Raw genomic sequence first — 26,593 nt, forward strand, 5'->3', positions numbered from 1 at the left:
TGTGTCCTATGACAGCCAGCATAGCCTGCCTGGCCTTCGGTTCCGAACGATCCGGCAATGGAAGGCTGAAAACAAAAAGAACGAGAAAAAAAGAGAGAACCGAGCAGAAAACTGAACTCGAGAAAGATAACCGCAACTGAAAACTCGCCGAACGAAGCATTCTTCCGTACAACTAACTGCCTCTGCCCAAACCACTGAAAAGAAATGACGAAAGAACCAAAATCAAGCGGCGGCTTAAAGGGCTTGCTGCAGAGAACCGGAAAGTTTTTCTACACCACAGGTGTGTACGCTCGTGATAAGGGCTCTACGGCATTCAAATGGGGATATCAAGTTGGAGGCCAGGTTGCCTTTGCCGTGGCGACTACGTCTATGGTAATGCTGATGCCATTACTTTTCGAAATTGCTCGGGAGGGCCAGGTGCGTGTGACGACTTGATGCAACATAATTTACTTTCAAAACCTTTTTCGGTCCTGATTCTCACAGCTCATTTTGAACTTCCCCTTTAGATGCTAGAATCAGAACGAGCGCAGGTCAAAGATTACAAGGGCCGTGGGTATTCGGATCGGCAGCTGCAAGAGTTGGGTTTCAGCGAAGCCGCACTACATACGCCGTCCGTCGCTTCTTTGAATAAAAAGTAGACTTTCAAGGTTGATGCCATTTCTCTCTTGCGTGCCATCTCAACCAGTCCTAGGTGTGGATACCATAGTTATGTCCCTACTCGGGTTTCACTGAAGAAGAGGTCAAGATTTTCCTCTCGGACTAAAAGATGAGAATAATAAAAAGCACATATGCGCGGAATGTGCCCCTAGGTAGTTTACAGTAAGAACAGATCCAGTAGAATCTAAATCATGTGGATGTGGACTAACTGTAAAAGTGAGTTGGATTGGTCACATTAGCGTAGTGGACAAGTTCAGTTGCTCGGTATATTTGCTTTGATCCAATCATGACGTTCAAAACAGACCGCTAAGCGGGTACAGAATGTCATTTGCATGGAAGTGCATTTCTTTGTGGCCAGAACATGGTACTTTCCGCCTGATCGACCCAGAAAAGGGAATTTTCTCTTATGAGTTTCATCGCGCAGTGAAGTCTTTGTCACAGTCAGCTCGTCGCCTTTTGTGAATATTTTTGTTTTGTGTGGAGGCTACGTTCTCGCAATGACGCAAGTCCGATACTCTATGTGTCGGGAGAATGTCACTATTGAATCATATTGTTAAAAAAGCATTCTTTCTACGTCTGGTCTCTTCACCGATATAGTATATGTCATCCATAGGTTTTCGAAGTATCAAAGCCCTAACTAAATCATCCATATCTTTATACTCACTAAGTAACTCAGAAACACGAAACCAGATGGTGTTGCTATTGCCAGAAAAACAGATGGCCATCTGCAGTTTCTATTTGGCCAACTGCAGAGTGATACTCGTCGATATGAATGCCTTGGGCAAGCGAAACACTCTGTTACCCCTCGCTTTCTTTGGACTTGAAGGTATCGAGTTACAAGTTGATCGCCATCATTACATCAAAGAGCAACGGTAGGGACTGAAAGGACCAAGGAAGATTACTCACGCTCACTGTCGATCAAGTAAAGACAGCAGTATACCTTGCGAGGGTCACTGGTTAACGCTTTTAGGTAGAAGCTGAAAAGTGCCATCGTGGCGTCAGGTTGCCAACGCGAAGACTTTGTCGTTTTGAGTATTGCAGGGTGTAATATGGGTGAAACCGCGCACGGAGCTGCGAGGAAAGGGACGCAGACGCCATCCGTTGCTGGTCCATTTCTGATTAAGCAAAATGGCACCGATTTTGCTGGTCCTGCACACCAACAAGGTCAACGACAACCCGCGACGCAGCGTCAATCATCTGCCACCAGCGTATCAGACGAAAAAACATTAGCGTTGCTGCACCTTACGGCACCTTCACGCGCTTTTCCGTCCAGTGGTCCCTGTAGGTTGCTTTCACAGATACCCGCTTCGGGAACAAATACTACTGGTGTTTTGCACGCTGGACATGGTAATGCGGCACTTCAATTGGCTGCTCTACTTCACGCAAATGGAGGAAATCTTGTTCAATCTTTGACCAATTCATACCGCGAAATCGGAGCCTCCAACATCGCCTCAATACCGGTGGAAAAATCGGCCGGTTTGTTGACAGCTCCTAGCGCTGGATTTCAATCTACTCCGGCTCCCGGTTTGTTTGTAAGCGCAACACTTCCTGTTTTTGGTGGAAATCCTCATACTAGCTCGTCGAATGGGATTTCAGAAGGAATGGATAAATGGCCATTGGAACAACTTGGTAGGTGGATTTGCCAGTACCACATGTCCTAGAATTTTTTGTCTCATTCGATGTGCCGTTCCCCGCTCTATCATTGTGTGTTCACACAGAACAACACGTAAAGATGTTGCATAGACTCAACCAGACTGTACCTCAGAGCATTGCTATCTTGCTTTCAGATGCAAGGAGAAAAGAGGAGAAACGGAACGCCAAGCGCGTGGCCAACAGGAGATCGGCTAGCTCATCACGACTACGAAAGAAAACTCTAGTTAAAGAGATGACGGAAATGAATGCTCACCTGAAGCGCCAAGCACTTATTCTAGCTCTTCTTCCTGATTTAGTTATTGTTGTCGATCGAGAAGGTATCATCACGTTTTGCAGCGCGCAAGTGGAGCGCGTGCTTAAGCACAAGATCGATGACTTGATTGGTGTGCCTCTCACAGATCTACTCGTTCCAAACTCTCGGGGAAAGCTTAGCTTTTTGGTTGAGCAGCTTGTAGATTTCGACAAGGTGGCAAACACTCAGGCTTCACCGGCGAAGAACGGTGCAAACTGTGCCAAGGAGGAAAGTAATGTCGAAGCTAAAGCAGGCACGTCGATAAGCGATGCGGCTCTCGGATATGATCCTGTCTTCCCGCTGTCAATTGTAAAGGTCAAGGCTATTTGCGATGTTGAGTGCAAAAACAATTCAGATAGCTCAACCAGGAACCAGCTTGGAAACAGAATACCGTCGTCGTTGACAAATAGCCAATCGCTCAGTCGATCTCCGACAACATCATCAATGGAAAATAGTGGATCTGATGCGGACGCTCAAATTGCTCGTTCTGGAAAAGATGCAAAAAAGAGTGACAGGTCTGAAAAAGCAGCACTTAGCAGTGATAATTCCAATTCGAGTTATGTGACTGACACTAAGAAGTTGCAAAAGGCCAATGCAAACTTGGTTAGGAATGTTCGGTGGCACAATAAGAAAATGAAAGACCAGGAATTGGTTGAGCAATTAGGAACAGCTTTCAAAGATGATGTGATCGGCGCTGATGTAACGGCGAACAACGCATCAGCTAGATTGTCTTCTCTTCAACATAGACCAGAACCCTCTTCATCAGGGGATGACTCTGGTTACCGAGAATCGAACGGCTCAAGAGATGAGACATCGTCTTCCAGTGACTCATCCGAGTCCAACGGTAAGAATAACCATTTGAAATATTGCTTCCCGTGGACGAGGCATCGAAATCTCTCACATTTTACAACAGGACGACCAAAACCGATTGCTCCCACTTGCAATGTCTGTCTAATTAAGAACGATTTGACAACGCTATGGTGTGAGGTTACTTCGTCGATCCGAACAGCGGAATTAAATAAGGAGAGCGACGCTTCTTCACGGGAGGAAACGAAATCGAGGTCGACCTCGAAGGCGTCATTAGAAGCGAAATCTCTTTATGCATCCGCAGAAGTCGAAAGCATGACATCAAGCAGAGAAGAAGTGATAGAGCTTTTGCTCTGTCTGCGTCCTATTCGAGATGGCGAAATGGTGGACGAGCAGTATCGCTTTGTTCCTCGAGACAACCTGCGATTAAATCCCTTCGTTTCAGAAAGTAGTAAAGCTTCCAGTGGGGACGAAGTGTATGATAAGTTTTCCACAAGTGAGGAGCAGCACATTTATTCACAGTCAAGACCACCAAAGAAAAGACTCAAACTGTCATGCGCGAAGGATTGCACCGATGACCGACGCAATACAGAACATGTTTGCATAGGAGAAGACAAGGCTGTGATCGAATCACTAATGCTCATGTCTAGCGAACTGCCAAAGAAACTAAGGGCATGTGAGAGAAAGTATCACGGATAGTTCAGCACATCGTAGCCTAACGAGTAGCGTCTTTGTCTAACTATGCTGAGGTGATTCTTTCTAATTTATATCCGAATAGCTCAACGTGCGTGACTTGGCCACTGAGCGCGGATCCAATTTGGCGTTACGAAGAGAATATCATGGCTTAAGTTGTGCTTGATTTGAAGATCATCTAGGATTCTCTTGAAAGCTGTACCTTGTTCTCGGTTTTCGAAAAGATCTAGTGACATGCCTCTTTTGTGTTTAACTATGTCATGAACAATCATATGACAGACAACATGGGTCAGATCTTTTCGTGGCTCTCGCACCACAACAGCCCCCATCATTCGAGCGAGCGGAAGTACAGACTCAATCGTGTCGTCATTAACAGTGACAGGACAGACAACGCTTGGTATGACGTTAGATGGAGTGTCAGCCTTCACTGATTTAAAGGGGCCGACTGATTGGACGCGGCAAGATAGAATACAACGTTCCATCGTAGGAAGGCAGGAAAATACCCTCTCTCTCCAATCACCTAAGAAAAAACTGTCGGATCCCGTTCGTTTTCTTTTCGACGTCAAACCTAAAGCCCTACGAAGAGAGCTTTTGGAAGACAAATCAGCCATAAATTCCAGTTCCTCTGCTTCAATTTGCGCTCTTTTAAGAAAGTCGAGCATTGTAGGGTTGAACATTAAAGCACTTGTTGATACATCCGCGTCTCCTAAATGACTTTGGACGAAAGAAAAAACGAACGTCCACCGCAGTACACCGGCGGACCCAGCAATTCGACGATATCTGTCAGTTTCTTTCGTCCGCCTGTCTAGAGACGTTCTCGCCCGATTAATAGCTTGGATGTATGTGATAACGCGCGCATCAGTTTCACTGCCTCCTATCACAAACATGCTTGAATCTGGATTCAGCAAGACTTTTCCGTTGTGTCTTGCTATAAAGTGTTTGACGTCATTGCTGCTTCTGACTGACAAGGCTTTTTCTAGCCAGCCCTCTTCTGTTGCTTCATCGACTGCGACGTCGTCCGAATCTATTGAGTACCTTCCATCCAGTACATGGAACGACAACCCAGTGAGGACCTTGCTTTCTGAAAGCATCACCTGTTGACTTGTGGGCACTAGGAGAAGCGTCTTCGATCGGCCGGTAGAATTTTTTCTATTCTTTCCCTGGACATACTCCTCCTCGGTAAGAAAACGGCAGAACTGCTGCGCTTTGGCTCTGGTGAACGATTTCGTTGAGCAGATTCCATTCGCTTCACCTTTACTTTCACATCTTTCTTTCAAAACTTGTTGCAAAATTTTTTGAAGACTCCGATCGCTTTCGACTTCTGTGGGATCCTTCGTATCCGCACCTATGCGTACCTTAACAATTCTTGGAAAGCGTAGGGTAAGACCGGATGGAAACGCCTCGCTGCTCACTATGTCTCCCGCGTTCAAAGTAAGAACACATGAGTCAGATGGGTTGATCCATATGTCTGGGTAGTCTTCTTTTCTAAACCGCCATCTACCGTCCCGGCTATTGTTCTGATGAGACCGATCGGTAATGAAATCAGGAAGCGCTTTTCCATGGTCCTCCTCACGAAACCAACGTCCATATTCCATCTTGCTCTCCTCCGCATTTGGATCAGGTCGATCGCATGGCGCGCGGAAGCCAGTTTCGTACAAAAGTTGAGAAAACGAGTTTCTATCCATAGAACCGGCGTTGACTTTGCACATGGGAAAATAGTATTCAGAATCACAAGAATCTGTACATGCACAAAGGAAGCTCGATGGTTTGCCGGAGAGGCGAAGTCCGGAGGCAAAGTATGCGCCGATAATTACAACATCGAGATCGCTTGCAACGGATCCATTGAAATAATCGGGTTTGAACTTGCGCCAGTATCCAAAACTTCGAGAAATTTTGTCGAGAATGTATGGAGTGGACAAGTCCTTGAAAAGGAGGCCTTCTAGCCTCATGTCCTCAACGACTTTTCGATAGTGGCTTTCTACAGCCTGAGCTCGAGCCTTGCGCATTAGTTCGTCACTCAATCCGTGTCTTCTCTGAGCATCGATTGTGCCTAGATCATTCTTGGGCTGGTGGAACATTCGTGCAATTGAATCCAAATCGCGAGCAGGAAATCCGCATTCCATTGTAGGATTGGAGAGTCTGAAATAATCATGTCCGGGAGAGGTTTGCCCGTTTGGTCGCACTACCACCGTCGGCACTATCTCGACCTCGTTATCTTGCTCGTCAATCAATTCATATAGAATCTTTTTCCTTTCAAGGCATTCAAGGTCAACAATAGACCCACTTTGTTTCTTTGCTAAGGCAAAAGATGAGACGGTCTTCGATAAAAAATCAAGGGCGTGAGGACCATTGATATAAAGGACATCGAAAGCGATAAACTGGAGCCAACATTCCTCGCCTACTTCGTCACAGCGTGTGTTGTGAGTATTCCATGAATTCGATGAGTTTATCCGCTTGACGTCGTTCTCGCCGTTGTGCAGATTGATATCGCGCTCATCCAGTATTCCAGCCTTTCGCATCCAACTGTACCGCATCTTCGCAATTGTTCTGTTGTTGCCAAAAGGAACAGTTTCGTGGCGCTCGTTGTCCCATGCTAACACTTCGCCATCTAAAATGAGATCCAAATCGTGCTTTCCCACTGCTCGACGGAGAGCTGGCCCAAGTACCGGCGAATACAATTCACTGTGGGGAGTGCAATCAGTTTGTCAATAGATTTGGTTGTTTGTCAATTCAATGGGTGTGGTTTGCGTACCTGTACCAGTTGCCTTGCCGAGTATGAAGCTTAACGGTCCCATTTCGGAAATAATGCACGAGCAGGCGCTCACCATCTAGTTTTGTTTCGATTGCAAACGTAGGAAATTTAAACGCCAAGCTCCTGATCACTGCCTCATACCTGTAGCACCTTTCTTCACCAGTAAAATCTCTATGCCGAGATGACATATCTGACAACACAGTATGAAATCCGGTTCGTTCGGAAGCCATTGGCGAAAAAGGATTACCTAGTTGCACGTGTGTCAAATGAGTGCTTTTGAAATAAGGCGCCAAAGTTGACGGTGCTTCATCGTCGTCTCCGCCATCTTCAGCGAGGTTGTGACGCAACTCAAAGACGCCAGGTTGACAAAGCTTGTTGCAGACGGCTTTTAAACTGTTGTGTGCGCTCCAAAACGACGGGGCCAGCGGATGGTACCATGCAAGAATGACCGTCGAGCCCAACGTAATCTGTAGCCTCTCCAAGATGATACGAATAATCCATTTGTGCTCTAATGGAGTTAAGCCGAGACAATGCAGCTTAGTGACCCAGTTTGCTTGGAGTTCTGCTTTGGACGCCGAATTCTTGGGTTTCAATTGGAAGTCGTTCAGCTCAGCTTCGCGGTTTCTCCAGTCATGATTAGATCTCGTTGGCGGCTTCCCAATTACCGCCAGCTCATCCAGGAGTGCATTCACCTGTCCCACCGTGACACCTGATCCATTTTTCTGAAGTGATATACGTTTTTCCAAAACTTGCCGCAAAACTTCAGAGAAGTCCCCTGTTCCAGTGGACTTGGATCCAACGATATGTGGATCGGAGTAATACAACAATTTCTGGTAGTCGGTACTAGCTGGAGGTAATCCAAAAGCTCGACCGTAAGCCTTTGCCAATGTGTTTTCTTTGGTGAAAATTCGGCGTGAACCATCTCGTTCGGGTAATAGCAGACGAAGAATGGGGAACAGAGATTGTGGCGGATCGCTGGTCTTGGTGGGGCGTGAGATTTTTGAAATTAAGGCCGGCGGTAAAAGTCGTTTTAGTTTTGAGACCTTGTCTGGTGGATGGACTACATTTTGTGTTTTGAGTCGATAAAGATACTCCATTTGTTGAGACAGACGCGAAAACGAAACGGCGCTGGCCCTTTCGTAGGAAGGCTCCATGTAGGATGGCTTAGGACCAGCATCCGTGGTAGGATTATCGACTTCAGCGAGGGGCTCATCCTCTACATCGTATTCATCATCCTCAATATCCAATAGAGGTCCATCGAAATAGTGTCTCTCATCCTGGTCTCCTCTTGCGTCTTCCCTAGAGGCAAGGTGGATACTATTGGGCATTGTGTTGGAATCGCAATTGTTCATTGCAGTGGAATCCTTATCAAACTCGAGGCAATTTCTGAAAGTTTCAGCTCCCACGACAAGCGATTCTGGATCCAGATTTTTCCAATTCGGCTTGAAATCCTTAATGTAAGGACTTGGAATTGCATGAAAGACTTATGTGAAGATATATGTCGTGATTAACAGAGATGAATTAGAAACTGGATTACCGAGTGGCGATGGCAAACTACCGCATGTACACACATAATTGACTGTGAGTTACAGTTAATCCATTGACAGTGAAGCTAGCTTCAAAACGGCTTTTTATTGCTGGTTATATGGCACGCCGGACAACCCATGTCATAGTCGACAAACCTGGATTATTTATGCATATTGTTCAGCAATACAGGCTAGAGAGGGCTTCTAGCTCGAGTGCTGCAATAGTTTTCTTTACAGTTGTGGTAACTAACACATACGATGTATACGCATGTGTTTCATAAACGCTCACGCCCGACTTTCTTCGCGCTCTTCTAGTGGACTCCCATATCGCCTGTAAATGGTTGGAGGGAGCTCCCGTGCGATAAAACTTCACAGCTTCCATCACCGTAAATGCATGGCAATGCTGTCTAATAAAAAAGATTTATGACTGTCTAAATCGTTGATCGTAGACAACTCTTTTGGTGAGGACTCCCATCATCAATGCATTTGATTCGACCCGAGACACAGCTTGTCATCGTACCATTCACAAATGGACTCCCACGCAGAGGAACCCCATTCACAAATGGACTCCCACGCAGAGGTCCCTTCCTAAATATAGGACTCCCACGCCATGACTCAAAAATGTTCAAATGGCTAAAGACCGACCACAATTTCCGAGAAAGGCGCAGATCACCCAACTCTGTACAATTTATACTTTAGAGTACGGTATTCCCGCTTGTATCGTAGCGAAGTCGGTATCGGCATTTCTTCCTCTCATAATTTCTAACCTGGAGTCGTCCACAGTTCAACCATCTACAGCATCAAGACGATGAAGTTCACCGCCGCCTGTGCCCTCACGCTTGGTCTCCTTGTCACACAAGTGATGGCTGACCCTGATCCAATGCGCACCGATGTAGAGCTTGAGCTTTCCTGCAAGAATGTCAAGTTCGATAGACTCACTCTGGAGGAGCAGGAATTCTCGGCCAAAATTTTACAAGACACGTACGACGCCATCCATCTTATTGCTGACAATGGCGATCAGGAGCTCGGCAACGTCCATTTTGACCATCCCGTCATGAATGGGCGTTCCGTCAAGGCTGACGGAGATACCGAGGAATGGGTGCAACGATGGAGTAGCATTAATGGCGCCTACTTTGGAGGTTGGGTTTGCCGTTTTTGCTACGATCCAGACGATTTTGACGAGACTCTAAGCGCCGAGAGTAACAAGATGCTCGGTAGCAGAAAGACCCAGAAAGAGTGGGAGAAGGCCGTCACCAAGGCGCTCAAGGATGGTCCCTTCACTACCTTCAGTCGAGCCGATAAGTGTTCCATCGACATGCGTGCCGCCAACGATCTTGCCGAGACTGTGGTCCAATTGAAGGTTACGGAAGAGGACGATCCCGAGCCTAGCGAGACCGATATCGAAATTGATGTTGGGTGTAAGGGCCTTGACTTTCGCAAGTTTGACCTCCCGATGGCTGCCTTTTCTAGCCGCGCGCTACAGGAATCATTCAATGAGGTCCATCAGCTGGCTGACGACGATGACAATATGCTGGACCACATCCACTTTGGTGGTGCTTTGGACAGTACATTAGAGACAAACGCCCTTCGTCGTCGAAAACCTTTTCGACGTCACACCAATCGGTGGAGTAGCGTCAACGGCGCGTACTTTGGAGGCTGGATCTGCCGTTTTTGCTACGACCCGGATGACTTCGACGAAACTTTGGAGGGTATGGTATCCACTAGCATGATTGAGAAAAAGAACAGGAAGAAGAAGAAGCGAGATAGTAGCGACATGCACAAGGCCTGGGAAGACAGGTTTCTTGCCAAGCTTTTGGACCATCCGAAACAAGTGTTCAAGAGCGCCAGGAAATGTAGCATCGATTTTTCTGACAATTCGGACTGGGCTTACGCTTCTTCCCAGTAAAGATCACACAGATCAGAAGGTACCAAGCTACAAAGCAACGTCTCCCGCAATGAACGGTTGAAGACGGTCGGAGGTTGGGTGGTCGCAGTGGTTGGTTACAGACAAATGTACACCGTGCCTATTCCAAGACCTCACGAATTAATAAATAAGTGAAGTAACATTTCTTAATCGCAACATCGTGGCTCCTTGTTTATGCGTTGCTTTGCTTCAGTCTCGAATTGCACGTGTCGAAGCCGGTCGTCCGTCCACTAACTGTAAGATGTATGAAAGCGGACCGGGAGCAAGATACCATTACTGCGCAACTGTGATTGTCAGATATGGTACACTGTGCGGCAGGAAGTGTAGCACAAAAGTACCAGCTTTCGGCTGCTTTACTGTTGGTTGCCTTGTCGCTCCCAATCACAGTCAGCATGATCGAAAGGGAGAAGAGGGACAGACGGTTAAGTCTTGAGAAATCCCGATGCCGCGACTGACTGTGAAAGCACGATCGCTTTTGACTGAATTTCGCAATAATATTCCACTCCGACCACAATATTGGCAATGCTATTCCGGATTGTGTCGATCTTTCTGTAGAAGCTGGTATCTTCATTGTTCGGTGACTTACAACCATGGTACGATGTAGAAGCGTAAATCAAGAGATGGTCGTTCTGTGTAGTCGTCCCAATGCTTGGCGGCTGCGTTCTTGCTTTTTTGACCGGAAAAGAGGTCATCAGCAAAGCACTCTCGCATTCGTTTAAAATCGGTGGTCGCCCCCGCATCTTTCTGATCACTCTCTTTCCTACCTTATTTCCCAGGCCTCCCTTGTTACATGCGTAATTACCTCCGCCGGATGGTGCTTTTGCACCGCCTGTGCTTCTCTACTGGGAGCCTGCTGCGGCAACGACAAGGCCTCGACGATTCCACCAAGCGTCACTTCCGGACGGCGACGTTCGGTGCTACTTCTGTTTTTTTCGATTGCGATGGCGCTCGTTTTCCAGTACGGAATCGCCCCCGCTATAGTTGACGCCAACGATTTGACTAGCTTTGTTAGGGACAAGTGGACGGATGGATGTTCCCAGTATGTCGACATCGACGTGGTCAAGTCTTGTGCTGGCAACAATGGTGTTTATCGCGTATCGGCTGCTTCGACGCTATTCTTTGCATTCGCGGCGCTGGGAGCTCTACTTAAACCCACGGCCAATCGAGAAGCATGGCCGGCCAAATACACTCTCTACTTCTTTCTCTGTATCGTCACTATTTTCATTCCCAATGATCCGCTTTTTTCTGACGCCTACTTGAACATTGCACGTATCGGCGCAGTCCTTTTCATTGTTGTTCAGCAGCTTGTCATTGTTGACATGGCTCACGAATGGAATGACAGCTGGGTCGCTAAGGCGGATGCCGCAGAAGCACAGGAGGCTGGGTCCGGGAAAAGGTGGCTCGGTGCTATTGTGACTGCTTGCATAATGCTCTTTGGAATATCCATCATTGCAATAGGCGTCATTTTTTCTCGCTTCACGGGATGTGGCACAAACAATGGATTTATTACTGTCACGCTTGTGCTCGGCGTCTCAATTGTCGGTGCGCAGATGTCTGGCGAAGAAGGTTCGTTGCTAGCCAGTGCCTGCGTCTTTGCGTGGTCTGTGTTTTTGTGCTACACAGCCGTTTCCAAGAACCCTGATGCATCCTGTAATCCTATGCTGGGCGAAATGGATACTGTGAGTATTGTGCTGGGCTTGACCGTGACGGCAATTAGCCTTGGATGGACGGGATGGTCGTACACGGCCGAAGACAAGCTGCGGTCGTCTTCTGAAGAGGAAAGCGCTGCTGCAGCCACGGCCAGGGCCAGTGACGACTCCGAGAAAGATGTCAGGCGGGACGTCACAGGTGTGGTCACAGGCAACGACTATGGAACGCAAGACGACGAAGAGCAAGCTAACAGTGCGGGTCATGCCGAAGTGGATGAATCAGTCTTGAACAATCCTAGCCGTCTATCCAATTCATGGAAGCTGAACGCCATTCTAATGAGTGTATCATGTTGGAAGGCTATGGCTCTAACCAATTGGGGCGCGATTGTGGCCAATGGCAATGCTGCTAATCCTCAAGTCGGCCGTGTTGGGATGTGGATGGTTATTGCCTCGCAATGGCTTGTTCTGACGCTGTACTTGTGGACATTGCTGGCACCGAGACTCTTTCCCAATCGCGAATTTGGCTGACTTTGTCTGATTTGCAGGATTGTTGGAGATAACAGCAATGTTTCACAATATTGTATAAGTTGACGGTCTAATATAGAGAGGCGCTGGATAAACGGTCCAGTTACAAACATATTTTTCACAGTCAACAACTATCGTGGCAGATGCAAATCTCGCTTTTCTAGCTAGGTGAGATAGAAAAAATGTGAAAAGCGTCGGACCGAACCTCGAGCGAAAGAGCTTAAAGCTCTGGTGCTTACAGGAACCTGATCAATGCTTTTAGACTGAGTAAAATTGCCTTTCAGGTGACTGATTTCTACTTTCATTTCGAGTTACTACATCACATTCAAGTTCCCACCTGCTCGTCTCTAAATATTTGTAGAGCCAGTAGCTTTACTGGAGGAATCAAAAACCTATTAGATGTGTTCATTATGTAAAGGTTTGGATTTTATTATGTCATAATTTAGACGCACACGAACAAAAAAGGTGGCACTTAATTCACAGTCACTAGAAACATTAAACCCCTTCCCTACCATGAACGGTCCATGAACCCGCCTCCTTCGCCTCCGATCACAGTGTTTGCGTTGGATCTGCTGTTTCCGACCTGGTAAGCCTCAACCAAGGCGGTCATGGGGAATTCGACGGTTGCTGTGTTGACAACTCGCACAACATTTCCGCTTCCGGGTGTCTCAATGACGGCGAAAAAAGGACGATCCATTCCGTCTTCGGTGTAAAGCTCAATAACCTGCTTGTTGTTGTTGGGCCCCTGCAACAGCTCAATTCTTGCGTTCAATGGACGTCCGTCCGTTCGCAAAGCAACTTGCACGCTTTCGACAGACGGGTTGAACGGGTATGTGCGCAAGGCTCCACCCTGGATTATTCTTGGGGTACTTTCGTCGATTGAACTGGCAACAAAACCATTGTCCGCAGAGCCAGCCATTACGTAGGAAGACAAAGGGAACTCGAGGTGACCCGTGTTGCGAATCGCGATCGTATTGGGTCCGCGCGGAGTTTCAATCACTGCGCGAAATGGGCGCAAGCTACCGTCCTCAACGTACACTCGCATTTTGAATGGAGTGTTATCAGGTCCCTGCCACAATTCGATGTCGGCATCCAGCGGACGACCTTCTGTGTTCATCACAACCTGGACTCTCTCAACCGAGGGGTTAGGGAAAGACCATGTCTTCAAAGATCCTCCTTGAACTATTACTGCCGATCTGCTATCCCAAAGCTTCCTCGGTTGGTTTTGGGGACGTCCACCGCCTTGTGCCCCACGGTTTTGCTGTTGTTCTAGGGCAGTAAGACGTGCGTCCAATACGCTCTGTTTTTAAAGTTGGGAGGGACGACATTTGAGAATACATGACTAGGACATTATATTGGACCATGTTCGTAAGAGGACATACCGCTGGGCTACTACTAGAGGGTCCCCTAGATTGACTGTTGTCCATAACACCTTCGCCTTGTGTCGACCCTTCGGAGGACGCCAATTTGGATGAAGCCATGTACGATCCTTTCCCGTTGCTATCCAAGTATGACACAGTTGGCGATAACCCATCTGTTCCTCTGAAAGCAAACCCCTTCGACTTTTGGGTAACGAAAGCAGCGGTCCCCCAAACATTAGTTTGGAGGACACATGCCACCAGAAGTTTGCCGTAGATGTTCATTGCTTTCACGTCAATAGCTGAACAAAAAGATCAAGGCGTTGTTGTCGCCTGAAATCTGCTAGTTTTTGTGTGCGGCCGGCTGTGTAACTCCTAAGAATTTCATGCCAATAGCAGCCATATGCCAAGAGCCACCATGTGCCATATGGTATTTACGAATTTCATGCCAAGCGTCATCGCATACGCACGCACTTGCTGAGTACGTCATCGCATTAACGGTAAACGGCTTTTTGAAACGGGTTACGAAAAAACCGTTGGAAAGTGAAGGTCCAATCGGTAGATTTAGGTTTCTTCTGTTGCATCCACGTCAATGAGGTTATCGACTTCTGACGTGTGTCACAAGAGATAGGATGACGACACGATCTCTTGATCGCCAGGGTATCGCTAATTTCGGGATAAGAGGTTGAAGAAGCGAGCCCCAAGGATTTTGGTTTTAACTTCCCGGTTACTTGAAGAAAGCAAGAAGCATTTGTATTTTAAACTTAAACCTTTTCCCTTGTAAAATACATGAAAACTTGCATTCGTTGTAAATTTCAGTCTGTTGTCATTCGGCTTTGCACAAAAACACATATCCAGCGCATACTGACTGACAATCAATACACCTACATATCTATCCTGACAATTTCAAAGCGCTTACGCTAATTTCGTGTGTGCCTGGCTCGCGACAAGACACGACTCTACTGTTAGTAAAGAATGTGCTTACATTGGAATGTAAAGAAAGACGAAGCACAGAGTGAGAATTTTTACATCCGGCCAAAACTGCAAAAATGCTATCAGTAAGCAAGTTTTCTTGAGCCAGACATTCATTTAAAGGTGGATTTGGTTTATCTATCTATAACTCTTCTACTGTGAATACGAAGTGAGAAGGATTGCTTATTCACGGATTGGATGAGCCTCTTGGTCAACTTCCGTAGGCAGTCGAGGAGCGGCTGAAACTCCTGCTAGAGAAAGAGAGATGAAAGATAACTAACCAGCACGCTTCGAATAACACATCTTTGTTTGCCCTTAATCATGTGCTTGATTAGAAGTAGCAGTAAAACGTTTTCTCTTTTGCGGAAGCGAGAAGCATTTTCGAGTCACCTCCATTTGGTCGACTGTTCTCGCAGCGCTCTATGCTGGGTTTCCAACAAACCAGCAAGCACTTTAGACGTCCAACGTGATAGTCGACCGACAGACTGTGTCTCTCTAACACGTGTCTAGTGTAATTGCGTTTATCTTTTGTGTTACGGTCAACAGCACACCTTTAAAGACTCCAATGACACTGTGATCTTGAATATTTCTAGTTTTTAAACGTAAAATATGCAACCATTATTAGGTAACCTATAAAAGGTTTCAAGATACAACTCTAACTGTATTGACTGCGAGACTAATATACTTTAGCCCAAAAGTCTGTAAAAGATTGTGCAAACTGTTCTCAATTCGTCCCCTTCAACGAACCAGAAACTGACACAACTTGCATATCAGCGATTTTGGAACATCCATCGACGATGTTGCAGTAATGGAAATAAAAATACATGTCAAGAAACACATAGACGTAAATCTTATGAATTTCCTATTGGTATTCAGCTTTATGTTTATGTACTTCCAATAGTTGAAATATTCGTTCCTCAGATCATGCAACTTCGCAAGGTCTACAATTAGTTCAATAGGCAAACCTCAAGCAAATAGAATGGCACTCTAGGGATACTAATATAAATCGCTTTGACAAGGAATATTTGTTACTCACTGTAAAAGTTACTTTTAGTTCTTCAGCCTGCAGGCCCTGCATCCCATAATCTTCAGAAGGACCTATCCTGCGGACAGCGCTAAAAAAAAGGAAAATTGTCCCTTAGTCACCAAGGTCTTCCCTCGATCCATCTTACCACGCACGATCCATGTAACCGCTTCCTCCTCCAATCACTGGATTAGAGGCGGAGTTTCCGTTACTGACTTGATAAGCCTCAACCAAAGCGGTCATAGGGAACTCCATTGTGGCTGTATTGACAACTCGCACAACGTTTCCACTTCCCGGTGTCTCAATAACACAGAAGAATGGACGGTCCATTCCGTCTTCAGTGTAGAGTTCCATCACCTGCTTGTTGTTGTTGGGCCCCTGCAACAGCTCGATTCTCACGTTAAGGGGGCGTCCATCCGTTCGCAAAGCAACTTGCACGCTTTCGACAGTGGGATCGAAAGGGTATGTGCGAAGGGCTCCTCCCTGGATTACTCTGGGAATGGTCTCTTCAGTTGTCTTGGCAACAAATCCATTGTCCGCCGAGCCAGCCATCACGTAAGCGGCTAAGGGGAATTCAAGGTGACCCGTGTTGCGAATCGCGATCGTATTGGGTCCGCGCGGAGTTTCAATCACTGCGCGAAATGGGCGCAAGCTACCGTCCTCAACGTACACGCGCATTTTGTACGGAGTGTTATCAGGTCCCTGCCACAATTCGATGTCGGCATCCAGCGGACGACCTTCTGTGTTCATCACAACCTGCACTCTCTCAACAGAGGGGTTAGGGAAAGACCATGTCTTGAGGGATCCTCCTTGAACAGTTACGGAGGAGGTACTATCCCAAATCTTCTTGGTTGACATGGGTCCACTTTGGGAGCTCGACTGCGAATCAGATTTTTTTTGTTTCTCGAGAGAAGCAAGACGCGCTTCCATTACGTTCTGGGGTGTGTTTCGACAATAGATCACGTGAGATTGTATTCTTTTGGAAAGAAGATGACTTTGGTTTACTTACAGCTGGGCTGCCGCTTGCAACGCCTCTTTTATCCATGACGTCTTTATCAGCCGACGCGCCTTCGCTGCTCGCAAGCTTGGAACCGGACGAATACGGGTCGGAGGCCCCACCCCCTAGGCTTTCAACGTACGAAAATGTTTGCCATTGCGAGTCCGTTCCCTTGAAAGCGAGCGCCTTCGGCTTCTGAGCGACAAAGGCGTTGGTCCCCCAAACGTTAGTTTGAAAGACACAGACAGCCAGGAGTTTACCGTAGATTTTCATTGCTTCACGTAAATGGACGACCAAAAATTTGAGATTGTTGTCTCGTGGTTTTGGTTAGTTTTCGGGAGCGGCTGGGCACGAACTCGCTGAAATGAACGGCGGTGCCTCACATTTGGGCCGATGCTTTGAATTTGCTGCCACTTCGAATTTCATGCCAAGGGTGAACGCATACGCACGCACGCAACCTGCTTGAGTGCGTCATCGCTGTAAAACGGTATTTTGAACGGTCCAAGGAGCATGTGCAAACAACGGTTTTAAAATTTTGGGTTAGCTGGTAACGGTTTAAAAATCGTTATATATATACACGTATGTATTATTTATATACATAAGACAAACCAATATAGGAACGCGACGAACTTGCTTGGTCGGGAATATTCCCGTGGGCCCTTAATTGACAATGAGGATGCCCAGGTTGAAGAAACGGAACCGTGAAGGATTTTGGCGCCTAAAAATCCAGGGGGTGATTTGATCATCCACCTTCTATAATAGGCTCCTGGACTTTGATAATTTTTATTTACTGTCATATCCAGGCTGTTGTTTTAGAAAATTGCAGCGATAACAGGCTAGAATTGTCTAAGGACCCGAAAGGATCCCGCATACTTTCGTAGACAATCAAAGGCATAAAAACATAAGTGTTGAAAACTCCGGTTTCTTCAGATCTTTTGACTGTCTTAGAGACTAGCTGACAACAGAGACGTAATAAATAGATTTCCTCTTATTTCTCCTTCACGTTTGATCTACTCTTTCACTACTGACAGTGCTTGTTGTTGTGGTCTTTATTTTACTTTTCACTAGTTCTGTTTGCTCTCAAACCTCGCTGTTTGATTGCTAATCTTCCGTATTTACATCGCTTCTGCAATGTACACATTCTTCACTTCTTCATGTCTTACATTCAATGCGTTATCTCCTTTCATAGGATGATCATATCCCAAACCTCATCGAATATAATAAATTTCTGCTCGAGATGAGAGCTCGCTCCTTTCAAACCTCTTCATGCGACATGTCGCTTTCTGCCGGACATGTCACACTTGAATGCCAATCTTGACATCCTCCCTGTTTGATGTTTTCGCCTTCCATCTCACATTGTTCCATCATAGATTCTTGGAGCCAGTTTCGTATGAATTGCTTCCGTAACATTCTTGGTCTCCAGGTCCGCGTAATTCTTGTCCGTCTTGATGTACTTCAGCACAATGAGTCCTTCCTGGATCAATTGGTTGGTGTATCTGTACCTGATGTTGATGTGTTTTGTTTGTTGACCAAGACTGTCGTTGTTCGCAATAAAAATTGCCCCTTGGTTGTCTTCGTGGATGATGGCTGGTCCATGGAAAGTTCCAGTTGTTTCTTCCAGCAGCATAAGTAAGAATTTGGCTTCTGTCGCAGCGTGGGATAGCGCGACATATTCCGCTTCCGTGCTTGACAGGGTCACTCCAGTCTGTTTCTTAGATCTCCAATTAACCAAAGTCTTCCCAATTGTTGAGAGGTCACCAGAAATGCTCTTTCGGTCCTTCTTGTCCGAGGCATAGTCTGAATCAGCATAGATAATTGGGGTGAGTGTTTCTGGGGGGCGCAACTTCAAAGGTTTGTAGTGCCCTTTCATATATCCCACAATTCGCCCTAGTCAACGCCAGTGGTCCTCTCCGTCATTGTCCAGAAACGACGAGAGTTCGCGGAGTGCATTCATGCAGTCCGGGATACATTTGCGAACGGCAAACATAATCTTTCCTATGAGTGACCAGTACTGTTTGTTTGACACTGATAGTCCTTCATTTTTCTTCGGGGGGTCTTTGTTGTATCCAGGAGTAGGAAAAATAGTAGCTTCCTCCCCAATATGTAATTTGTAGTCCCGAATAATTTCTTTGACATACTCGGTCATGTCGACTCCAATATAGGGCCCAATCTTGTCAGTACCAGCCTTGTAGTTCACTCCGAGAAACTTTCAAAGTTCACCTAGATCTTTGATTGGGACGTGTTTCTTGATCTCTTTCTTGGTCCACATGACCTTTTCGCGGCTTCCCGTTATCTTGCAGTTGTCCACATGGACCAATATGAGAACTTCTAAAGTCATTTTCTTGTCTTGCATTATGTATAGACAAGGGTCAATAAGTGACTGTTTAAAACCAATCTTCGTAAGAATCTTCTTGAAAGTTATGGCCCAGGCCAGGGGCGCATCAACTTCCCCATAAAGAACTCCTGTGAGCTCAATGACATCATCTGTGCCCATCGTGATTCCCGTCAGTTCCTTGAACCCAACGGAACCTTGATATAGGTTTTCTTGTCACTGTTGAGATGTTTGGCGTGTAAGAAAGCAGTTTCAACATCAATGACATGCTCAATCCAGTCCTGTTTGAGAACATGTTTGTAGTATAGGCCCAACACGATTCCCAGGTTTACCGTTGTTTCGTTCACCACGGGGCAGTAGCTCTCAGTGTAGTCAACTCCCGATATCTGCTTGTATCCTTTTACCACAAGCCTCGCTTTTTCAGTATACTTATCGTGATTGAAACTGTCCTGCTTCCATTTGAAAATCCAATGTGTACCAAGGACTCTGGTTCCCGTGGGTAAGCTGCTCAATTTGATAAGCCCGCCCAAAACGTTTTGGTCCCGGATACTTTCCATTTCCTTTGCTGCGCTCTGTTTCGATTTCCTTTGCTGCGCTCTGTTTCCATCCTTTTCTGTTTTTGTTGTTAAACAGAGCATGCCAGTCCTAGGGAACATCTGCTCCTGGGTCTGAGTTCCCAGTCATTACGTTAAATGCCTGATGCTCATGGATTTCCGTTTCCTCAGACATATTGACTTCTTCCTTATCTGGGTTGTTGGAATCATTGTCCGGCATCAAACACGCTTCCTTGGCAAACTTCCGCTGACCGCGTGTCTGAAGAGGACTAAACACGTTTTGCTTTGAAATTCCCGTGGTCTCCGGAGATTTTGCCGTGTTGGTGTTCCTCCCCGCTTGAGGCAGGGCGACAACTTTCGTGTAGGCATCCGGGACTTGAATTTCGTCGTCTTCGTCGGATTCGAAAAGATCCTTTGTATTGTCTGTGGGCTTGATCCCACCATGGTAATGTCCCAATGGATGTCGCGGCTTAGGATTGGCGCCTGAGTCGCGATGTTCAGAAAATGGTACGTGTCTTTTGAGTGGTGCTCTGGGTAGCCCATAAGCATGCATTTCTTTGCTTTTGGTGTCATTTTCGGCTTCAACGGGTCTCAAATACTAACATAGGCATTCCTCCCAAGTATCTGAAGATAGTCCAGAAGTTTCGCATCCGACTTTCCAAAGAAGAGTTGGTTTCTCAAAATGCTTCTTGTTCTTGCCAGCATTGTTGCTTCAAATGAACTTGTTAGTGAACTTCAGTAACTGCAGCCACTGTAGAATAGGCTTGACTTTCTGTCCAATCTGGCTTTTCTGAGTGAGAAACATAGACCATTTATACTCACTGACTTTGTCCACAACAAGTAGCCAATAAGTACTACCACCAATGCTTTTTGAGTAGGGCCCCAAGAGGTCAACATAGAGTTGCTCACCTGGCTTCTCTGCTTTCTGCAAAGCCGTCTTTGGGACTTGTTTCTGCTGTGCCTTAGCTAGAACACATGCCCCACAGAGGGGCATAGTTGTGGTTGTGAGACTCAAACCAGCTCTGACTGCCGTGCATTTAACGGTGGCAATGTTGGCATGTCCACAGAGTTTGTGGGCTTCTTCTAGGGTGTATATATGCCCTTTTTACTTGCTATTGGAAAATACTTGGTCTTGTTTCTGCCCTTCTAATGCTCTACACAAGAGGTAGTATAGCTTGCTACTTGAGGTCCTGTCTGCTGTGATACTCCTCTTCTTGTCTTGAGAGAGAATAACTATTTCCGTTGCAGTCATTTTTGTAACCAAGCAGCCTTGGTCCAACAAACATCCAATGCTTATGATCCGTTTTTCAAAGTCAGGAGAGTACTTGACCTTCAGAAGCTTTAACTTTGCTCCGTCTTTGGTTTCTAAGTAAACCATACCTTGCATTGTCACATGAACAAAAGTATCGCTCTTTCCGACGCAAACCTGTTCTGAGATCTTCTCTTGGTCCTGTAGCTCCTTGGCACTGTTCCTGACATGGCAGGTAGCTCCCAAGTCTGCGAGAACTTTTTCCCAGCTTGAACCGGCGTTCGAGTTCTGCTCCTTCTTGATATGAGCCCCAACAAACATTCCTTTGTTGGGCGTATTTGGTCTGCCTTCTCCGCTTTTCTTAGCACTTCTGCAATTGCTCTTGTAATGGCCCTTCTTTCCACAGTTAAAGCATTGGATGTCTTTCTTGTTCTTCCCACCCTGCTTTCCGTTGGGGCGCAAGTGTTTGTTTTCTGGCTTGCTCCAGCACTTGTCTTGCAAGTGTCCTGCTTTCCCACAGTGTCCACACTTTTCTTTCACCTCAGAATGGGACATGACCTTGTTATTGTCTGTCTTGCTATACCTTTTCCAGAAGTCTAGAATGATCCTCTTAAATGCCTCCATTGATGTGGTTGTGTAAGCTCCACTTAACTTGACTTTCACAGCTTCATAGGCCTTGGGGAGCTGGTCAATTATATGTGCCTTCATCTGAAGGTCATCCCGCATGTAGGACTGCTTGATCTTGCCCATCCTTGTATTCCAGTACTCAAGCTCCAGAAACCACTCCTCCACGTTTTCATTAATACTGCCAATAGTACAGTCCATAAATGAATGCTCAATACTTGTGTAGTCCAATTTGATTTCTTTCGGTTTGTACCTCTTGCACAGTTTCTTCCATGCTTTGTAGGCATTGCCCATTGGCGCTCGTTCCGTCACCGCATTTTTGACATAAGAGTATGCGGTCTTTTTGCAGCACAGTGCCAGATGGGCATAAGCCTGGACATTTCTCAAGAATGCTTTCCGCGCAGTCTTGCTTGCAGTTCCTGCATTCACCTCTTCCATAGATGCCAGGGTTTCCTGCATAAATAGCGCTTGGTAGAAACAATGTTGCATTGCGGTCGCAATCGTCTTCCCTTTCCAGGTTCGCCATTTGTCTTCGTTTCCTTTGAACTTGATTGTCTGACTGGTCCGGTTGGGTCGGCTTTCGAATACCAATCCGAATGATGCGTGATGCACGCGGTAAAAGTGGACCCACTTGCACCTGCCCACGCTTCGAAACCGTTACAAAAAGTGAGCCACTTTTTCTGCGAGCCATCAAACGGTTCAGGCAAGAGGCTAGTAGCCGATTTTTCAGCCTTTGCAGCCGTCGTAGTCACATTATCATACGACGCCGCGGCTCTAGTCATCATCTCAAAGCGTAGCACGGAAGCCGTGAACTCTTTGGCAACATTGACTGAGTTGGGTGCGTGATGCATCCATTTTGCGAAGACGAATATTTGCTTGGTATGCATTTAGCCCATTTTGAGCCGCATGCAGAGATCATTGATGTCCTCCTTTGTGAGAAGACGGAAATCATCAGATGATTTAATGCCATTGTTCAACATTGCAGCCGCAACTGACAATGGAACACAGATGACGTCACGGAGGACGACCATCAAGGCCTTTTGTTCAACACGGTCTTGCCGAGGAACGGAGTCGAGACTGTCACTGTCTTTAGAGTGAGGCTCTACGTCAATGACGTTTTTCTCCATCACGCTGACTTTGTCAGACGTGTTCTTGCTGCGAGCCAAAGGCTTTGCAGTCTTTTTGCCATTGCCTTCATCATCCAGATATGCCGGCAATGGCGGTGCGGTGCCCGAAGGCTCCTCACCGTCGGAGGAGTCGAATCCTCCGAACTCCTCATCCTGTTTGGATGCGGACGCGGCATCAGCCGGTGAGTCCGTCGCTGCGGCAGGAGCCGGAACAGCGGGAGTGACCTTCCTCGGACAATGCATTCGTTGTCAAGATTTCAAACTCAAAAATTAGAGCTGGTTTGGGTCTAAGTAAATTGATAAAAGGTCTACCAGTACAATGTAAGAGTAGAACTTTTGGGGGGAAAGCCTTGTATAGGCTCCAATTGTTTAAAATTGGGGTCTTTTTAAGATTGTGAGACTAAAGTATAGATTTCCAAAATGGAACATCTTTGAGATGAAAACAGATGTTACGAACGTAAAAACCTGTGACCAATGTACTGGCAATGCAATCTTTTGACAGATTCAATTGTACTGATCTTGGCTTTGGCTGGATATACAATTGGTACCATAATCAATCACATTGGATGGATGTAGGCTTCCGTACATAGAACCCTGTAACCAATGTACTAGCTGTGCAATCTTTTGACATAGTCAAAACCGCATTGATGTTTTATCTTTGACACAATCAATCTTTTATAGACGTACGTGTTTACAGAAAACATATGTTCAGAAAACATAGCTTTTCTGAGAAGCTTTCCATGTTTTCCTCCAACATGACACTTACGGGTAATGAACCGGACTAACCCTAAGTCATCTGGCCACTGCGTCTGTCCTACAACAGGGTCAGGAAAAAGGAAGTGGCAACAAGGCCAAGATCTAGAGCTAATAAATTTTAGATAGATGTTCCAGCAAACAATGCTAATAACTAAGCAATTATATCTAGATAGTAATATCAAATTGTAGCATTGCATGGCTATAATTTATCAATTCAAACACTCTCCCTCAAAACAACACTGGTATAAGTAAATGAACTTGGCGGATCTGTATTGTGTCCCCCGGCAACAAATCTGGCTTTGCAAGTGAAGTCCATTTTGATAGCAAAAACCATATGACAAGGTGTCCAAGTGTGACCAACTGGTTTAGACACATGGGGCTTGAGAACTTTGAATGCTGGCATACTGTTTTTCATCTCCTTTCTGATTGCATCCACCCATATATAAGTGTCAGTGTCACAATCAATTTTGAGAGCTTCTTTGACCAATTTCAGCATATGAATACCAAATTTGTGAGTCCTTTTGAGATATCTGGCCTTTACCACTGAAATAATTCTCTCTTGTTTCCACAACACATTTGGTACCCACCAGGCAAAAGCTGGTTCATGGACTAACTTGCTAGCAACAACATATTCAGAAATGTCAACAGGATTTGATTCTTTCAGGTCTTTTAATGGAATCCAGGAAGTTGATCCGTCCTTCCACTGTAATAAAAGTTGCTAACTTGTTTGACAAATTTGTTTCACACCATGTTTATTGGTATAATACAGGTTGTTGGGGGCAACCACCAATCTGTCCTTTTGATGATCACCAATTTCATCCATAAAAAGATAACAACAACCCTCGTCATCAACCTGTGAATAAATATGCTCAGCAATACAGTTAGCTCCATATTCCTGTTCATTGCTGTCTGGAAATTGCACTTCCAAGATATGAGTATCCACAATTGGATCAGGATTTGATCTTCCAATTGGAAAACCATCTCAATCTTTCTTCTGTCCAATAACTTGACCAGCACCAATATGGTCATGCTTTGGTATTACAACTTCAGCATTGACATACTTGTGAAATGCTTCATGATCATACTCAGTGGCTTGTGGCATTGTTTCCTGGTCCCCTGTATAATTATCCAAGTATGTCTCAAATTCATTGGGCTCCACCTTGAAAACATGAGAATTCTTTACACAATCATCTTTGTTCATAACATAACAAATGTTCTTTGCAAAACTCTCCTGAAGTAATTTCACCTGTTCAGAATTAAGATCACTTGTAGAAAGTGGGGAGTAAGTAGTTCAAAGTATATGAGCACACATGACATCACTAATATCATGACCAGGTCCAAGCCAGCAACCAAGTTTCCATTTGTCCTCTGGAAAGTCAACTGGATCCAAATATCATACCCAATCATACTATGCAAACTGAGTAAGTAGTTCAAAGTATATGAGCACACATGACATCACCAATATCATGACCAGGTCCAAGCCAGCAACCAAGTTTCCATTTGTCCTCTGGAAAGTCAACTGGATCCAAATATCATACCCAATCATACTATGCAAACTTGTGCAAGTGACTAATGTCTTCCAAGCCAGCAACCAAGTTTCCATTTGTCCTCTGGAAAGTCAACTGGATCCAAATATCATACCCAATCATACTATGCAAACTTGTGCAAGTGACTAATGTCTTCCAAGCCAGCAACCAAGTTTCCATTTGTCCTCTGGAAAGTCAACTGGATCCAAATATCATACCCAATCATACTATGCAAACTTGCGCAAGTGACTAATGTCTCCCAACACTGCTGTGTTTGGAATGTTGTTGTTCAATGTGTAAATATTGTACACAATTGACAATCAAATCATACATTGTAACTGATAAGATTCTACCTGCTTACGAGTGTATTTGTAGAATACGACGAAAGAGTAGAAGTTGGGGGGAAAGCCTCGTAGAGGCTCCGATTGTTTTAATCGGTAGGTTTTTAGATTGAGATTGTGAGACTAAAATAGAGGTTCCAAAATGAAACCTTTTGTGTTGGAAACAGAATGTACGAACGTAGAAACCCCGTAGCCAATGTACTGGCTATCGAACCATTGACATAGTTTTTGTCGAGATGATTGGATCACCTATGTGATCGCCAAACCATCGAGTTCGGATGGTGCCAACAGTATCTGTTGACAACTTTCATCTAGGGAAACCGTATGGTAATCAGGAATATTTCGTTCCTAGCATATCAGGTTTGATAAGACGAGTTGTCTTATACGCCTCATGCAACGGAACCAGAGTTGTGTATGTTGCAAACATTTGGGTGCATAACGCAAATATTTGGTTTCCTATGAGACGCTTCGTATTTTCCTCCGGCATGCCACACACGGGAAATGAACCCGACGAGGACAGTCGTCTGGCCACTGCGTCTGTCCTACGACAGAGCCAGGAAAAAGGAAATGGCAATGAGGCCAAGATCTAGAGCTAGTGAATCCTAGATAGATGTTCCAACAAACAATGCTAAGGCTAAGCAATTCTATCTACAACGTAGTATCAAATTGTAGCATTGTGTGGCTATAATTTATCACTCCCTTCAATCTTGTAGTCCGGGAGTACAAAATCCGGGCGAAAGATTGGTTCCAAAAAATTTGAGAAGCGAAGGTCTTATTGCCCTTGGGTCAATAAAGTATGTGACGAACGAGGAATTTGTGTTGTGGACCAGGTAGGCATTTCGTCAACGTGTCGGCCAAATTTGAGCCGGTAGGTTCATGTGCGATCCGCATTGCCCCGCTAGCAATGCTTTCGCGAACCTTGTGATAAGAAATAGCATTATGCTTTTTCTTGAGTACGGACGAGGGAATCGTCGCACTGGTGACAACACTCATGTTGTCACAAAATACATTTGCGGGACCGTCAATAGGGATACCAAGGACACGTAGGTTGTAACGCAGTGTAATGATCATTTCGGAAGCGATGCGCATAGCAACAAATTCAGATCCGTAAGTCGAGGCTTCGACTGTGTTTTGTCTCTTAGAGTACCAACGAATTGGTGTGCCATTGATAAAAGCGAGTATGCCCGTAGTAGAACGTCGCGTGACGTGGCAATCTGCGTGGGCAGCGTCGACAAAGACAGAAACTTGCACAGCG

At 45.7% G+C, this 26,593-nt stretch overlaps 8 protein-coding genes across 8 annotated transcripts; 3 read left to right on the forward strand and 5 right to left on the reverse strand.

Annotated features, from left to right (window-relative positions):
* The first annotated feature begins 125 nt into the window (after positions 1-125).
* Positions 126-796, forward strand: PHATRDRAFT_45461 (predicted protein). Its single transcript, XM_002179573.1, has 2 exons — positions 126-417; positions 507-796. Exons 1-2 carry the CDS (start codon positions 205-207, stop codon positions 636-638), a joined length of 345 nt encoding a protein of 114 aa, XP_002179609.1. The 5' UTR covers positions 126-204; the 3' UTR covers positions 639-796.
* A 1,564-nt stretch (positions 797-2,360) lies between these two features.
* Positions 2,361-8,182, reverse strand: PHATRDRAFT_45463 (predicted protein; the record flags this gene model as incomplete). Its single annotated transcript, XM_002179780.1, has 2 exons — positions 2,361-6,784; positions 6,855-8,182. The coding sequence occupies 2 exons, from the start codon at positions 8,180-8,182 to the stop codon at positions 4,189-4,191; spliced, it is 3,924 nt and encodes a 1,307-aa protein (XP_002179816.1). The 3' UTR covers positions 2,361-4,188.
* Positions 8,183-9,188: 1,006 nt separating this feature from the next.
* Positions 9,189-10,286, forward strand: PHATRDRAFT_35176 (predicted protein; the record flags this gene model as incomplete). Its single annotated transcript, XM_002179574.1, has 1 exon — positions 9,189-10,286. The coding sequence occupies one exon, from the start codon at positions 9,189-9,191 to the stop codon at positions 10,284-10,286; it is 1,098 nt and encodes a 365-aa protein (XP_002179610.1).
* A 541-nt stretch (positions 10,287-10,827) lies between these two features.
* PHATRDRAFT_45464 (predicted protein) lies at positions 10,828-12,576 on the forward strand. The gene is made up of 2 exons (XM_002179575.1): positions 10,828-10,897; positions 11,081-12,576. Exons 1-2 carry the CDS (start codon positions 10,895-10,897, stop codon positions 12,479-12,481), a joined length of 1,404 nt encoding a protein of 467 aa, XP_002179611.1. The 5' UTR covers positions 10,828-10,894; the 3' UTR covers positions 12,482-12,576.
* Positions 12,577-12,884: 308 nt separating this feature from the next.
* Positions 12,885-14,121, reverse strand: PHATRDRAFT_45465 (predicted protein; the record flags this gene model as incomplete). Its single annotated transcript, XM_002179781.1, has 2 exons — positions 12,885-13,778; positions 13,861-14,121. The coding sequence occupies 2 exons, from the start codon at positions 14,119-14,121 to the stop codon at positions 12,987-12,989; spliced, it is 1,053 nt and encodes a 350-aa protein (XP_002179817.1). The 3' UTR covers positions 12,885-12,986.
* Positions 14,122-15,118: 997 nt separating this feature from the next.
* On the reverse strand, positions 15,119-17,118 carry PHATRDRAFT_56583 (predicted protein). Its single transcript, XM_002179782.1, has 2 exons — positions 16,842-17,118; positions 15,119-16,768 (listed from the first exon to the last, which is right to left on the reverse strand). The coding sequence occupies exons 1-2, from the start codon at positions 17,100-17,102 to the stop codon at positions 15,977-15,979; spliced, it is 1,053 nt and encodes a 350-aa protein (XP_002179818.1). The 5' UTR covers positions 17,103-17,118; the 3' UTR covers positions 15,119-15,976.
* A 2,688-nt stretch (positions 17,119-19,806) lies between these two features.
* PHATRDRAFT_35181 (predicted protein) lies at positions 19,807-20,268 on the reverse strand (the record flags this gene model as incomplete). Its single annotated transcript, XM_002179783.1, has 1 exon — positions 19,807-20,268. One exon carries the CDS (start codon positions 20,266-20,268, stop codon positions 19,807-19,809), a length of 462 nt encoding a protein of 153 aa, XP_002179819.1.
* Positions 20,269-22,475: 2,207 nt separating this feature from the next.
* PHATRDRAFT_35182 (predicted protein) lies at positions 22,476-22,958 on the reverse strand (the record flags this gene model as incomplete). Its single annotated transcript, XM_002179784.1, has 1 exon — positions 22,476-22,958. One exon carries the CDS (start codon positions 22,956-22,958, stop codon positions 22,476-22,478), a length of 483 nt encoding a protein of 160 aa, XP_002179820.1.
* Positions 22,959-26,593: the final 3,635 nt, after the last annotated feature.

This window comes from Phaeodactylum tricornutum, chromosome 7 (genome assembly GCF_000150955.2).
Source record: "Phaeodactylum tricornutum CCAP 1055/1 chromosome 7, whole genome shotgun sequence".
Taxonomy (NCBI): Eukaryota; Bacillariophyta; class Bacillariophyceae; order Surirellales; family Neidiaceae; genus Phaeodactylum; species Phaeodactylum tricornutum.

Excerpts from the sequence above, each read along its gene's own strand:
- PHATRDRAFT_45461 (XM_002179573.1), top strand. The coding sequence starts at position 205 with ATGACGAAAGAACCAAAATCAAGCGGCGGCTTAAAGGGCTTGCTGCAG. Across the intron at positions 418-506 it reads AAATTGCTCGGGAGGGCCAG|ATGCTAGAATCAGAACGAGC; the intron begins GTGCGTGTGACG and ends CTTCCCCTTTAG.
- PHATRDRAFT_56583 (XM_002179782.1), bottom strand. The coding sequence starts at position 17,102 with ATGAAAATCTACGGTAAACTCCTGGCTGTCTGTGTCTTTCAAACTAAC. Across the intron at positions 16,769-16,841 it reads TTGCAAGCGGCAGCCCAGCT|AACGTAATGGAAGCGCGTCT; the intron begins GTAAGTAAACCA and ends AACACACCCCAG.